This window comes from Carassius auratus, unplaced genomic scaffold, assembly GCF_003368295.1.
Source record: "Carassius auratus strain Wakin unplaced genomic scaffold, ASM336829v1 scaf_tig00215385, whole genome shotgun sequence".
NCBI classification, from domain to species: Eukaryota; Metazoa; Chordata; class Actinopteri; order Cypriniformes; family Cyprinidae; genus Carassius; species Carassius auratus.
Genome location: NW_020528058.1, coordinates 125322 through 142306, shown reverse-complemented (window position 1 = coordinate 142306; position 16985 = coordinate 125322). Strand labels below are relative to the sequence as shown.

The 16985-nt window shown below is 37.5% G+C and overlaps 1 protein-coding gene across 2 annotated transcripts in view; it reads right to left on the bottom strand.

The window, feature by feature from the left end:
• The window catches only part of LOC113094446 (neuroligin-3-like), a 65550-nt gene that overhangs the window by 20054 nt on the left and 28511 nt on the right, over nt 1-16985 (bottom strand). Inside the window, exons 2-3 of one of the 2 annotated variants that reach the window (XM_026260074.1) lie at nt 4027-4666; nt 2347-2406 (exon numbers count right to left, since the gene is read on the bottom strand). In XM_026260074.1, coding sequence (XP_026115859.1) covers nt 2347-2406; nt 4027-4633 — 667 coding nt within the window. In that variant the 5' untranslated portion in view covers nt 4634-4666. The remainder of the gene's footprint in view (nt 1-2346; nt 2407-4026; nt 4667-16985) is intronic. The other variant, XM_026260075.1, reaches the window with a different exon arrangement.

Below are 16985 nucleotides of genomic sequence, written 5' to 3'. Positions count from 1 at the left end.
CAGTGTATATCTTGAGGACAGCCATGTTGAGATCACATGACCAGCTGAACCCTTACAAAAAGAAAATATATTTCCTTATTAAGAATCAATATATTAAATTATTTAATGCTATTGAAAATGTAAAGAATATTATATTGTTTTAATATATTACAATATAGTGAATAATACATAAGGAATTGACAATTTTCATATATTGAAAAATATGTAATAGTATGTTTACTTAAATATAATAATTTTACATTCAGTAATACACATATATATATATATATATATATATATATATATATATATATATATATATATATATATATATATATATATATATATATATATATATGTTTGTGTGTGAGTATGCATGCAAAAATGTAGGACAGTTTTAGCATTGCTATATATACAGTATATATATACAGTGTATATATATATATATATATATATATATATATATATATATATATATATATATATATATAGAGAGAGAGAGAGAGAGAGAGAGAGAGAGAGAGAGAGAGAGAGAGAGAGAGAGAGAGAGAGCCATACATTGTCCATGCATACAGTATACTGCAGTTTATTAAAAATATAAGCACTAGTTTATTTAATATATTGCATTATATTTTCCAGTATATTCCCATGTATTTTTGTTTCATATGTGAATACCACATGCTTTACCTTTGTAACTGTTCAAAGATTAAAAATAAAAAAAATGAAAGGCTTGAGGAATAAATAAGTAATGGCTTACTCTATATATCTAGTTCATTTATACATCGGTTAATTTTTGCAATGGAAAAGGCTTATTGAGCAGTGCAACATAACCAAAAAATTATTATGAGTGCACCTTAAACGGTTTATATATTTTATATTTGTTTTGAACATGTTTTTAATTTGATAAAATGACTTACCATGCCTGTTTGTGCATACCTATATCCAACTTTTATACAATACTTATAAAGTGCTGTTTACAGAAATAACAGCAGAAGTTCATCATCCTAGAGCTAGTAGGTCTCACCACTAAAGGGTGGTTTAGACAAATAGCCCATATTATTGTATATAATAATTATGTTTAAGTGTTTTTCTACTATTAATGACATCCTATTCCTTATAGTGAGTCTAAATTATTAAGTCACACAGATGCTGCTTATATAGCTTAAGTTTAAAACATTATTTAATGGAATTCAATGCAAGTCAACAAATTCCAATAAGAATGGATTGCCAATTCAGCTGAGTCAGGTCATTAATACTGTTTACTGAGTGCAAGCTTTACTCAGTAAACACTATTCCTACAAAAACCTGCATCTAACCAAAAAAAAGATTAAATAAAAAAAGCAAAACACTCTTTTATGTAGTGTTCAAAGAAAGATTTGATGGAATCCTAACTGGAATTTCTTAAAGGTTTCTTCTACTTGTATATATGCATTTCTAAACATGTTACATTAGTTGTAACTATGGCTTTTGCTTTTTAAAACAATGCAGATTTTGACATTGGTGCAGAGATTCCTGTAATGATAAACTCCATAATGTGACTGCAAGAACACTCACGATCACTCGTCGTGTCATAAGAGATTACATGTTCTGATACATACTCTATCAAGCTGTATGACAACAGTGACTCACATCTTACTGTATGATGCTTGTGTTATGACACCAGTGACATGATGCTTAATAAACTGAATGTACAGTCAATTAAAACAAGAATTCTGCATTGGGTATATAATGTATATATAGGTCATTGTCAGAAAATGGTATCATTGTGTGCAGTGTGTGTACCAATGACTTACCACAGATATCATTAACAGTAATAAGTCATAAGTAATTAACTCTTGTAGCTCTTAATGTAGCATTTTTACAAATACATTAAATATCATCCAATTTGCATGTTCATTCAACAACATAACATATACATTTTATTGTGCTTGTTGTATAATACTAATACTAATATTAATAATACAAATATTAATAGATTGTAAATCCAGTAAAATTCACACACACACACACACACACACGCACACACACATATGAATATTTTCAAATCAACTGACAAAATATATCAATAAGCAAGTAAATAAATAAATAAATACAAACACAAATGCTACCGTTTCATGAGAATGACTCTTATATAAACCAGTATAACTGGACATTGTCTACATACACACTGTATAGCAATTTGAAATAAATTAATAAATAAATAAAAAATATTAACATAAACGATGTTGAAAGAAATATGCAGACATTTTCAGAGTTGCTCTGTGCACAAAACACTGTAGTTGATGGAGATATCCCATTGGTACATGAGAGGACGTACCAGTCGCTCTCTTCTCTGTATATCGCTCCAATGTTGGCTTGCTTACATACCTCCTTTTCTACATATTTTCTTGTTGGGTTTTCTGGCACATTCCTTGGATATTCTTTTGACTGTAAAATGAATAAAAGACTACAAAATAACATAAGGCTCTGGAAGAAAGGTTTGAGGAGAACATGCAACAACGTCACTCCCCCTCCCCACAAGAACAACAAAGAGTACCTGACCAGAACGTTAGCTGGGGTATTTTGTCTTTTGGGAAGAAAATATTCCCAAAAAGGTGGAATTGATTTGCTGCACCCTGGAACACAAGAAGCCTAGTTTCACATGCACTGCTATATAAGACCCTTTAAAGCACAAAATAAACTCTTCCTCATTGCAACTCCAATGCACCGCTGCATCACTCCATGTTTTGCATGAGAAATGCACGGATATGTTGCACTATACACTAAATGTTTTTTCAGAACAGATGCAGAGAATTGCTGTAAGTGTGCTCTACAACCTTTAAGTCCATTTTGGTTTTATGACTCACTGTAAGATGGATTTCAAATCCAAATAGGTTAGGTAGCTTTTGATCAGACAATTAGGTCTGTTCCAAAACATAGTGCCCTACCTGGACAGCATTTTACTCCAATATTCCAATATTTGTGTCTACTAGGCATTATTTTACTTAATAGAGTACTGTGTCATTAGCTTAGCAACTTCAAAATGTTAAACTCAATTGAAATCAATTGCCAAGTATCCCATGCATTATTTGTGTGCTAACGTTCCAAATCAGTCACTTGTGAGGCTGCATTTCAGTAAGGAACAGGGGTTGTGTCAATCATTTTTAGAAATGTCAGCCATTTTTTATTCCCCCCTGCTTTTTGGGAGATGCTGTAAACATTATATTTTAAACGTTTTGTTTTGTTTGGGTACAAAACAATAATAATAAAATGACCTAACCTAGCCTCTGGCAACTGGCAGCGATGGTTACACAAACAGTACTTGGTTATCCTACTAAAGCTATCACCGGTAGCATACTCAGCATACTCTAGCATGTTCGCGTCTTTAGAAGGCAACTCACTAGGTTTTGGAACAGAGCTAGCACTTTATGCTTTCAAATCTGTAAGAGTTTGTAAGAAAGACTCTTTGTGCTGGGGTGTTATTTGCGAATGCAAATGTTCAACTTGATCACAGAATTTGTTTAAAGATCTTAAATTCCTCAAGACAGGCTTTGAACGTTAACAGAAGAAAGTGGGACAGTAAAGGGTCTTACATGGATAGGACTGATGCCACAGGCCTCTTGTGTTCCAGAACATTTTTGCAACTCTACAAAAGGCTCATTTTGGCATCAAGCAAGCTAATCTCAGATCGCTAATCCCCAGAACAGTCAAGACAGTGAGGAGAGGGAGGTGCACCAAGATCATTACATCCAAACTTCATGTCAGATTAGAATCTGAGCTCTTACATTAAAAAAAGATTACTTTCTTCTAGCTTTCTTTCTTTCTTTCTTTTTGGTTTGCTCTCTTGAACAACACAAAAGAGGAACCCGTAACAGTGGCATGGAAGGGAAGTTGATGTTGAGTTGATGGACAGACTTAATGGCAGATCAAGTCAAGATGAGGAGTGAAAATGGTGAACACAGACACGGCATGCGCCGGACAACAACTCATGCTTCAAACACAACACAGGAAGTGACAGAATGTAATAGCGAGATGCTATTTTTTCTTTTTTATACCCGACACACTCACCATCCTCCGTTGGAACATAGATGTTTAGATACAAACAATCCTCGTTTTGATCTTGTATGTAAGTGGCAACTATATCCAAGTTAAAGGTGAACCAGATTGGCATCATGATCTCCGGAACGGCGTTGTGAATGTTTTGCGGGCACACTGGCGCGAAATGAGTGGCGTTTTTGATCCCCGACCAAGACAAGGGTGGCTCAGGAGGAAGGAAGCGTTTCTCCCCCACAGGTGGGGCGGCGTATGGCACGCCAAGGTACTGGTCCACTGGTCCCAGGATCTCGCTGGGCAGAGGAACCCGTGCACCTCGTAATTTCCCATACTGCGTATTCACGGTTGGGTGGTAGCTCTGTCCCCTGACGAGCGTCACACACCAACAAAAAATCCATATCCACAGAGACACATTGTGAGCCCTGCCACTGCAGCAGTCCTGCTGGTGCAAAACGAGACGGTTTTTGCACACCGCTAACCACATGGTCTGTGAAAATGGCCGCTGCTGCTCGATGCCGATGTATGCCGAGAAACTCCTCCAGCAAGTGTCTCCTGCCTTCAGACACTCAAACTGAAGAAAAACACATACACGCTCTCTGGTCCCCTCTGGAGAAATCCTCATTCACTGTGCAGTGGTATCTTCAGATCCAATCTCCTGCAGGAGAAAAACAAAATATTTTGAATGGGACCATGTATAATTCTTTTGGCTTTTCTGTATGTGTATAGAATGGCACCCATAAAATAAAATAAAACGTTGTTTGCCTGGCGCTGCACCAATATACCTAAACTCACTAGTTCAAACTTATGTGCCCCACAGAAGCTTGCGTTCTGAAAGTGAACGATACCTTGTGGTGCCATCCCAAAGAGGCACAAAATCACTATCACAGACCTTTTCCTGGAGTGTTCCCAGCTGGGGGAATGACCTCCCTGTCTCAATTTGAACAGCTGAGTCTTTGGCCATTTTCGAAAAAATATTTTTTGCCAGCACCTGACAAACTAATACTAGCACTTACATATTCTATTCTATTCTATTCTATTCTATTCTATTCTATTCTATTCTATTCTATTCTATTCAAAATAGCTATGTGTACTGTGCTAGACTAAATGAGACTTGTCACAGCACTTGCTCTCTTATCCGTCTGATTGCTTCTATTGTTCTCCTCATTTGTAAGTCATTTTGGATAAAAGCGTCTGCTAAATAATTAAATTTAAATGTAAATGACAGTGCTCTTAATGCATCCATAACAATATATTGGAAAAACAGCGACCATACAGGTAAAGAAACGTGTTTTTAAAATGTTTTTAAAATAAGCCCAAAAAATGCAACCCTTTTAACAAAAAATAAATAAATAAATAAAATAAAAACAGCCAAAAACTGTGAAAAATATGTGTACTTGGCAACTCTGGTTCTCAGCTTCTGGATCATGATAATTTGATAAGAATGTTAATTATAAAGTGTAAATTACTCAATGTTACTAATAAAATGAAACTAACTATTTAATCCTGCATAGCTAGGATAGCTAAATAGTAACAGTCTGCTTCCCACTGATGTCAAAGCATGTGTGCCAATTAAACTCAGCAGTATTTTGGTTCAGCGGTCACTTAAAATTAGCAAGAGGCAGTATTCTTCTGTTCGGACGCAAACACTTTCTACTTCCGTCTAATTTTTGAACACTCAAATTTAGATTTCTTTGCTAGGCAGAAATTAGCAATGTAGTAATTATATATTAGCTTACTTATCATCAGAACTCTCTCTGTTTTGTTTTAGATCATTGAATCATGTTGCCTCAGAAGTCTGTCCAAAAGCATTTTTGTGAGGAACCTTCATGCACAGCTGCTCCCTGTAGCTATAGTCTCTGCCTGATAACAAGTCGGCTCGCTAAGCTTTTGGATGCAGCCAGACTGTGACATTCCCTCATCTTCAGATTCCACAAACAAATCAATGCAAGGTATAGAGAAATACAACACAGACTACATTAAATGTGATTTCACTTCCAGCAATAGAAAATCTTGTTTGTGCCAACCAAACATGTAAACTATAAAGATTATTTTGTACAATAACTTATTTTGGTACCATGTTTGTTCATCAAATATAAAATCTAGGCCCTCAAGCAAAACCAGTTGAGAGCCACTTAATCAGTAAATAAAACATACTGTAGGAGGGTTTTTTATCAAGCAAAAATTACAACATCTCTGTCCAAATTTGACAGAAATGTGTTAAATAAAATATTTTTCAGACACAGGTCCCCTGTCCTCATCTATGAAAAGCTGGTATTTGTAAGTGCCTCACGGGCACCTGTGCTAACACTGTAAATGCTAATGATGAGGAGGGTCATCCTCAGTACAGAGAAACTCTTCCCTGCTCAGCTACTGATCAATTTTCAATTTTAAAGCTTAAGACCCTCAGACCTCCATCTCTTGGAGGGCTTAGAATAATAACATGGAGAAAAGCCGGAGTTTAGTATCGGATATTGCATTCCAAAATGACTCTGTAAATGATTTATAATGTATCTAGTGGAGCAGTATCCACCAGACAACAGGCGATATGAATCTTCCTGGAGGTGCACTTATCACTCCACAACTCCTAGCCAGACTTGAGCAGATTTGCACAAAGCCTGGCAGGAAGTTCTTCATCCTCCACCTCATCATCCGCACAACCTTACTGTTGCCTGTAATTGGTTGGTGCCTGTGAATGGTACAGCTGATCTCCAGAGAGAAGAGATGCCCATTGAAGGAAAGGAAATGTCCGACCCAATCTTGGCACACTTTAAACACTGTTTTCTCCAACTCATGACTTGCCCATTTCAGTTACTACTCAAGTGAGAAGTGATTTTAACAATTGATTTGAGAATTAAATAGAATTGATATTTTTTGCTGCTATTATCAGCTTTGCTGTTCCTGGTCGACTACCAACCCCTTTTCTCCACACTAAAGTTCCCACTTGTCTAAAACATACAACTTCATTGTCATTGATGTGGTGAAACCGGGCAGCGTGCAACACCTGAGACCTTGGTTCTAGCTGATATTAACATGCGATTGTGTTGATCTGATCACAAGTGGTCCGCCGAGATGCATTACTGTTTCCACATATATATATATTAGACCTCCATGGCTAGCCAAAAATGATGATAAATTTCTTTAAAATGCAGGTTAACATGATTTGTATTTTATTGTAAGTTGCTTCAATTAGAATACATCCCGAAGTGTAATGTGATACAGGCTATTGAAGAAAGATCAATAATAGTCATCGATAGCCAGATGTTTCTGTTGTAAATTTGATTACTATTTCTCTGCATTACACTTTATTGCACATGTCATTGTCGAGACTTGTGAATCTCCATCCGTGACGCGGGAATTATGACTGTTATGGGACTGTGCATTGGGACTCATTGTCAGCAGTCGGCACATAAAATGCTGCATAATATATGGTCACCATCTTAACACATTTTGGGGAGTAACACAGCACAGAACATGCAAAGACGTTGTTAACATTTTCCTGAAACTAAAACTACAGATAAATATTTTATGTAATATCACATTTTGCGAACATTGTCGCATTGGAAGTGGGTAAAAACAGAACACCCCTACACACACTGTATTAAATTTAGCCTACACATTATGTATTTCAAGTAATAGAGTAATTACTAGACATAAACATGATGGCACAATAAGCCCACCTACATCTCTGCCTGAAAATGAAATGGAAAGGGTTGCAAAGGACAAAGCCTTATGGAGCAAAACCTTGCTCCTGGTTCAAAAGCATCTGTCCTGAGGCTCCAGAAATATAACTCAACATAAAATCACACATGAAGGTGCACAAGATGGTTTAACAGATGAACCTGATGGTGTGTTGTGTAGCCCCACAGGACAATGAAGACTGCATAATAATATGCCTGAATGTGTGGTATGAAATGTGCAGAGAATATAAAAAGATAATGCCAACAGACAGAATAATGGTGCATTTATACCAAAAGCGATTTGCAGAGGCAAATCGATCAGAAGTTACTCATTTCAGTTCAAGCTAGTGATTTAAGGAGACATGAGTGCCAGCAATGCAACACAGCTAGTGTCAAGTTGAGCAATGTCACTCACAAGACAGGAATGACGTGGTGTGGTGACACTGAACGTCTTTATCCTGGCAACTGTGCCCCAATTCACACTTTATTTACAACACAGAGAGGTTCACAGTGATTAGCAAGTCTTGTTACTACATGTCACTGTGCAGGATAAGGTTAAATGACAGAAATCCCTGTCATCTAACAACTAATGAAACACTCGCATGGGAAGCAAAATATTCATTAAATAGAAATCAAAGGTGTGCATCATATATTGTAAATAAACTCATTCCATTGCCTCTGAAGTGAACATACTGCCAATGCTAACAGCTCTGCACCTGTGCTACATTTACTGAATGAGGACAGGTTAACCTCTGCAATTCAATTTAATTTGCTTCCGCAAAGTTACGTTTCTCCAAAAACTGTAAACTATTGCATAACAGTGCACAAGGGCTATTCTTTAAAAGTCACATCAAATGACGCAGACTCGTGTTTGGTAATCTATCCTCTATATATTTTCATCAAATCTTGTTCCTAAAATTATTATTATTATAATAAATGTTTTACATGTAGAATTTTTTTACAGACCGCCTAGTACTCTCCTTTGGTCCTCTGGGGCTCCCCGGGCTCTAAATGAATTGGTCACCAATAAAGGAAAAATCTGTCATCTGTTTATTATTTTTTTCTGTCTTCAGTGGCTCACACAAAGATATTTTAGGCAGAATATTCCTGCAGTTTATTCACACGCAGTGGAAGCAAAGGGGGCAAGCAATGTCAAACCCCAAAAATGACAAAAAAAGCTCTATAAAAGTACTATAACAGTAGCTCGTGATTTGTGTACAAGCCTTCTGATGAGGAAGTTATTGTTTCACAGAAAATCTTTCTCACTGCAACAGTTCTCTAATAACATTTATACTTCTGATTTAAAATATAGCTCATGAGTGGTATGCATTACTTGTATCCAATGTAACAGATGCTTTTCTGACATTTTTGGAGCTTTGAAGCATGTCCATCCCTATTCACTTTCACTGCAAAAATCTGCTTGAACATTCTGATAACATCATCTTTAGTGCTCCAAAGTAGAAAGTCAAACCTGAAAATGGCATGAGGGTGAGTACATGATGACAGGATTTCAATTTTAGGTGATCTATACCTTTTCACCATGGGAAAAATACAGAATTACAGAAAAACAGATAATATTGATTGGCTCATGTGGTTGGCCTTGCTCCGGATAATAAAGCCAACATGCAGACACACTGAACACACAGGACTGAGTTTCTGTATTACACATGCTCTCATGCCTGTCTGAGCCTAGCATATATGCTCAACTACAAGTCTATCACATCTATAATGTAAAATAACAAATAAATATAATACTACAGTGTCCAAGTGGCACACGTCTGATGGCGGATAAGCTTTTTTGATTTGTCAAGTCCTATTACTCATTGTCAGAGTCTCAGTGGGAAGCTAGACAGGCATCATCCACTTGGCTGCCTTAAGACTGAATCCACATTTAGATGTCGCTAGTTAAGATATGAACTTGATGGGTTATCCAGATGTGTTTATCAGCTCTGATGACACACAGCTGTGATTTGTTCATCTTACTGGCCACCAGAGTATGACAACACCTGGCCATTTTATTTACATTAGAAACCCTTGATTTAAAAGCCACATGTTACAAATTCATTCAAAATTTGGTGACTGCTTTTGTTTCTGGAAACGGGTTAAGTGAGGGAAGTTTACCAGCTGATTATGACTTTACACAGCTCTATGGAATATTTGATTCTTGTTGGTGACATGAGGCGTTCTGCAGTTAAAGATTTGAGCACTAATGAGTAGCTCACTCGCTCATGACTGATTGCTAGCTGTGCTAGTTTCATGTCTTGCATGCCATGTCACGCTTTCTTCTCACATACTATACCATACAATTCATTAATATTTTATTATGTGAGACTATAAGCATCAGTGAAATAAGCAGGATATTGTATAGTAAACAGGTCAAAAAATAAATAATTATATTATATTATATTATATTATATTATATTATATTATATTATATTATATTATATTATATTATATTATATTATATTATATTATATTATATTATATATTCACTTCATCGAATGGTAGAGTCTTACATGTTTACATACTACATACTTTTTCAGCTTCAACTTGCTTTTGATACCACGTACCTTGTTCGATTTAAAACTTGTTTTGAATGACGACAAAACAAAACTTATGTTGTTCTCAAATGCAAAATCAAAGTCACGGAACCTTCTACCCATCACTACTTCTCAGGGCTTCGAGATTGAGTCTGTATCTCAATTCAAGTATCTTGGTATCCTAATTGATGATTCACTCTCTTTTAAACCTCACATTCAACAGTTGGTAAAAAAAAATAAAGCTGAAATTGGATTTTTATTTTAGAAACAAGTCATGTTTTTCCTTTGAGGCCAAAAGAAGGCTTGTTGCTGTCACTTTCTTGTCAGTGCTGGACTATGGCGATGTTATATACATGAATGCTTCCATCACAAGCTTGAAACTGTTGGATACTGTTTATCATGGAGCTCTTAGGTTTATCACAAACTTTAGAGCACTTACTCATCACTGTTCTTTGTATGATCGGGTTGGTTGGTCTGCATTGTCCACCCGTAGACTTAATCATTGGTACATTTTTATCTACAAGGCAATTCTTGGTCTGCTTCCCCCATACCTCCAATCTTACATTGAAAAGAAAAATACAGGAAGATATATTTCTTTGTTCTGAGGACTTATTATTATTATCTGTCCCTCAAGTCCAGATCGAAATTGGAAAAGGGGCGTTCAAGTATGCGGCCCCCTGCACTTGGAATCAGCTTCAAAATGTCCTGAATCTTTAGGAGCCAGTTTCATTGGCTGATTTTAAATTACTTTTAAATATATGGAAGCTACACAAACTGGCTGTAGATGTAATGACTGACTCAGTTATGACGGACGATCCTTGCTGTTGTTTATCGCTTGCGATAATATGTGAAATTCTGATTTCTTATGACTTTATAATTATTTGTATAATTATTTGTATATTACTAGTATAAATTGTTATATGTTGATGTTATATGTTTTTATGTCTGCAACCTTGTTAATTGTGCTGCTGCCTCTCTTGGCCAGGACGCTCTCTGAGTTTTATTCTGGTTAAATAAAGGTAATAATAATTGTGGGTGTCAAATGAGCTGAAAGTGAAACCCCTCAGGACTACATTTAAATTGAATAAGCAATTAGAGATTTTGTCAAATTTAGGATTAATATCACTTTGAGCACAACAGGAAAGCTTAATGACATCAATAGTGTCATGAATAATGACAGTTTAGTGGGTAAAGCAAATTTGAAAAATTCAGAATTCAGAATACCATAGTGCTTTATTTTATGGCTTACCATAGTCATGTTAGCCTGGTAATACCCATAGACAGTAAAAGAAATGGACACAGCGACCCCATTGGAACTCAATTGAGACAAATGAAGCCCAGTTTTAGCGTTTTTTAGCACTTCCGTTTCTGCCGCGCAGACTCAAACGAAGCTTGACGACGTCAGCAACCTGTCTGACAGATGTAAATCTTCTAAGTGGCTGTGCGTGAAAACTGCCATCGTTAATCTTGCAGAGACGGCGAGCTTGAGCGGGGAGTTCTTTGTCGTGAGTGAGCAGGAGTAAGTATTCTGATTAATTATTTTGTATAGTATTTTAAAATGTAACGCCAGTACGCCATATTAAGTTAATTGCCTGCGAGCTTCTCCTCCTGTCTGTACGGTAATGCGACAGAGAGCCGAGTGGTTATGACGTAATCATTAGCCTATTTTTTACAAAAACTGTTTATACAGGCCATAATGTAACATAAAAGGTAATGGAGCCCTTTATACATTATCGTGTATCTTTAGAAATAAATAATGGACAAACGGAGTCTTTAAACGCCTCAGATGTAAAGTTATTTGCTGTCAAAGTGACGCCAAAATGAATGGGAGTCAATGGGAATGCTAACGCAAGTGAAGTTCTGCTAAAAGATGGCAGCCCCCACCCGACTTCAACTTCCGGTCGAGTTCCTTGCCCCTTGGTAATACCAGACTCTGCTACTTCACTTTGCTTCGTAGACAGATGCAATGGCATAATAGAGAAGTGTTTTTTCTCTCGCTAGGGGGCGCTTGTCTGAAGATTAAAATCATTGGTTACCCGTAAGCCAATCAGATACGTTTAGTTAGACGTATGTTATGCGCCTGTACAGCCGCATCGAAGCACAGACATCATGCATCGAACTCAAATCTATGATTGAACTTCCACTGTAAACCTGTTGTTAAACACTCTTCTTGTTCTGGCTTGAGTTTGAAAAAGAGTTGAATGTTCTCCATAACAGAGCGAACTGCATCCCGTGTCTCGTTTCCCATTTCGGCGGTCGTTTCGGTTTTCGATTTCTCTAACCTACAATGTAAAACTTGGCGCTTAGCATCTACGTCACGGCTCTCAGCCCGCCCTCTGTTCGTTGATTGGCCCGGCTGTTTCCAGACCGGTGGCAAACAGAAAGCTCTGACGCTGTATCAGACTGAGTACAGAATCGAAATGAAATTGAGCGGAAGTAGGATGTCTGACGTAGTCAGGCTATAGTCATGTACCATGACATTTACATGCTAGTCTACCGTACCTTTGAAAATAGTATGGTATTACAGTATGTAGTATCTAACTAACTAACTAAATTAATGAATAGCACCACAATACTTTCTTTATTTAGTTAATTGGTTAGTTAGGTTAGCTGGAGCAAGGAAGTGTGTGACTGATTTGTTATTATGGCAACATTAGAATGTGAAGGGATGTTAATAGTGTATATATAGCAGATGATTTTCGATGAGAAGTTGAGATTTTGTTTATATATAGCTGATTCATGTTATTTAATTCATGTAATAATTGGAATTAAAAGAAAAAAAAATGTTTGTATTGCAGAACATAATTTTACTTTATACTCTATACTTTGCTTTCTATAACTGTTGTTATAGAAGTATATACATTTATTGAACTACTTTAATAACCCAGTTTCATAGCTTGCGTTCCCTCGTCTCACACACACACACACACAAACTACATTGTGCCCATCCATTTATCAGTGGCCTCCCCATTGTAGACAGTCTAGAACTAGGGCTGGTGTGTTGCATAAAAACAAAACAAAAAAACAAAAAAAAACACAGAGAGCTGAGAATTCTGACAGGAACACAGAAACCTTTACAAATTTACTGCATAGAAAGTGTTAACAGTAAATAATAATGTGCCTTTAGGAGAGTCTCTCAGCTTGTCTGACTGATGGGAGTTTTGAATTTGGTAAACTGCTTAACATATCACAACCTGACGCAGAAGAGCTGAACTACTTTAAAACTACAAAGGCTGTTTGTCTTATTGTCTGTGAAATGCTGCAAATTCAATAGTTGTTTGGAGCTAACACACATTCTGATTTAACAAACATGACACAGCTTGTATGTTTCCAGGATTATGCATTCATGCACATTTACTTCATTTTATGAATACATGCTCAGTCTGTCATGTAACTGAATGCAAGCAATTGTGGAAGCAGAGTGCTTCATGGAGAACACACTGAAAATAATAAACTCTGGCACAACAGAAAGAATGAATGCTTGGACAAGTTGATCAAAGCAAAACTATATTCAATGATTACATTTGGAAATGTTTCTGGAAACACTTCATGGATTCTGTTGCTTATTTTTAATTCCAGTGCTAGAACCAGTGAATGCACTATTGCCACAGAAATCAGAATCAGAATCAGAAGGAGCTTTATTGCCAGGTATGTTCACACATACGAGAAATTTGTTTTCGTGACAGAAGCTCCGCAGTGCAACATAATGACAGCAACAGAACAAAAAAACACAATAAGGGATAAAAAATACAAATAGGTAGGTATGGAAAAAACTTTGCATTATGACATGTATGCATGATATGTTTTGGGTGGTTGCCAGGGCATTGATATGCAGTTGCTAAGGTGTTCAGAGTGGATTTCATCATGTTGCTATGCAGTTGCTTGGATGGCTGCTATATGGCCCAATAAAAAGATCCCATCTCCGAGTTTCAATAAAAATGTATATGGTATTCTGTTTTCCAAAAAATAGCACACCTCTCTTTAAAAAGCTGCTAAACATTGACATGTCATTCACGTCTGCATTAGCGAGAACCACTAAAAATCACGCCTTCAAAAATCAGTTTGAATTTTCACATTTGTGACTCTGACAGCGAAGCCTGCTTTAATTTTCTCTCCTTCCTAACAGCTCACATGCTTGGTTTCTGCTGATCGAGCACTTTAAGCGGGTGTGAAGAGGTGTACTCGCTTCTTATTGTGTCTTATCACTACTACCATAAGCCTCCATCGCTGCAGTCTGAGAGGGAATCAACTTCCTGTGAAGTGTAGGCACTCTATCATCCGAACAGAAGAATACAGACACACAGTTCTGGAATAAACTCCACACACAGACCTTTCCAGCACCACAGGCAGGACTCCATACTTCTCATAACTTCCCAAAAGACATTTCTCTCCACGTCCACACATTATACTTCCATAACGAATAGAACAATTTTCTTCACATATGTTGCGTTCGTTTTCATTCTCAAAAAAAGGATTGGAAGGGTTAACCTTTGTTAAATAAAACTGACCCTCTGAGCTCATCATCTTAATGACCCACAGTGGACCTAATACCAAATGAATGTCCCTCAGCAGGATATTTAAAGTAGCTAATCGCTCAACATTTCTCCAGGGACCCTTTCAGAGACCGCAGGGGCAATTCTGTCGGCCCTCCATAATCCTTCACTATGTAAATACAGTCAAGCATTCAGAACGGCGAGACTCTTGCCGCACTGAAAGCAAATCTGTCCTGAGCACTGAAAGTGTTTCTGATGAATGCAACAGTTCAGAGGTATTAAACAGAGTGGGCTTTTTTGATTACATTTACTTTTAAAAATTGGTCTGCCATAGGACTATTTGAAAAAAAAAAAAAAAAAAAAAAAAACTGCATAATGATATTCTGGATTTAGGTAACACCAGGTGTGGTTACCTTCAACTATCTCTCCAGAAGATCTCTGCAAGCCTTGAGAGCCGTCGGAGCTACGGTGGGTGAGTCAGATACTTATCATTTCCTAAGTATACTGTTATCACTAGTTTCTTGCATTTCTTGTGTGTATGCTGACTAGCCTACCACTTGAACCACTGACTTTTAATACTGAGTAGTAGGGCTCCCCATGGGCCTCCCCTGTTGAAAGTCAGGAGATGAGGGTCCTATCTGGTACCTTTCTCCCTTTACTCTGATGACCTCTTAGGCTTTGTGGTCTAGTAGACCTCCCCAACTAAGCTCTCCTTAGCCTAAGTTGTGGGCCTGCGTAGCCTCCTTGATCTTCTCATGCCTCTATTTTAAGCTGAGTAATGTACACTTTGTGTTTTGCAAAATCTGAAACTTAATCTGTTGTGGTGGTCATTCACATTGTTTCTAAATTATTGTGTATAGTGATCGCATGCATTTAAAAAAAACTGCTAAAAGCTCCATTGGCCAAACAGGTTTTTTTTCCTGACACAAAATGACAGCTAACTTTATTTCACTAATCATATCAGCAGCACATGTGAAAGTGTGAATGAGTACTAGTCAGGTAAGATCACTGTCATAATAATTAGATAGTAAGAGCAGATTGATTGTTATAAAAGAAGGGGAGGAAGTGCTTCCAATCATTGTGAATAACTGTCATCTTGTTAGCAATGGGTACCTCCAAATGAGCGTGCATTTGCAAAAGGGCTCACATGCAAGGAAATTGCTAAAAATAATATTACACCTGAAAGAACCATTTACTGGATCATCAAGAACTTCAAGGGGAGGTTGGGCTGAAGTGAAGGAGTCTTCAGGACATCCCAGAGTGTCAAGCAAGCACCAGGACCGTCTCCTCCTGAGGAGTCAGCTATGGAATTGTTTCACCACCAGTGCAGAGCTTGCTCAGGAATGGCAGCAGGTTGGTTTTAGCACATTTGCACACACAGTGGGGTCAAGACTTTTAGACAACGACCTAAGAAGGGCAGCAAAGAAGCCAATGGGCTGGCAATACTATGGGCCCTATCTTGCACCCAGCGCAATTGACTTTGTACACCGACGCATGTGTCATTCCTATTTTGCACCTGCGCAAAGCGCGCTTTTTCCTCCACAGAAGCACGTCGCTAAACTAGTGAATGAACTTGCGCTCCCTGGGCGGTTCAGCGCAAAAAAGGAGGCGTGTTCCGGCGCAAACAATCCCTGGTGCTATTTTGCTGTTCCATTAAACAATTGCGCCACTGACCAGAAAAAACCTGGTCTAAAGTCAGTGGCGCGTTGCGCGTTGTTCATTATGCTATTTTAAGGGCGCATGCTTGACCATAATGTATAGCGTGCACAACGCGCATACACTTTGCTCATGTAATCTACACAGATGCAACAGTTATTTTTGCAAATCATAAATTGTTACACTAAAAAAATATTAACACATGAGATGACGGAAATCATTGTGGTGTGCCATAAATCTAGGCATAAAATCTAGGCATAAATCTAGCTTACAAATTATTCAGGCTAATTGTAGTAATTAAGGATCAGACCTGTTTGCCCGATAGTGGCAAGACATATATGTATATAAGGACATCTGACAAATTGGTTTGTCCGTCAAGAACCAGGAAAAAAAAATCGATGAAACAACTGTGGCTATTTCCTCCCACGCCTGTTTAACCGACGCTATTTTGGGTGGGTTTCTCCCATCCCCATACAACACAACTTCTCTGTCTTTCACTGCTCTTACAAGAACATCAGTCTCCTTGGCTGTGAACCGCTCCTGGCGTGCGCCTGGTAAATACGCCATAATAATAGCAATCCATAATGGAACTTGCGCACCTGCTTTTA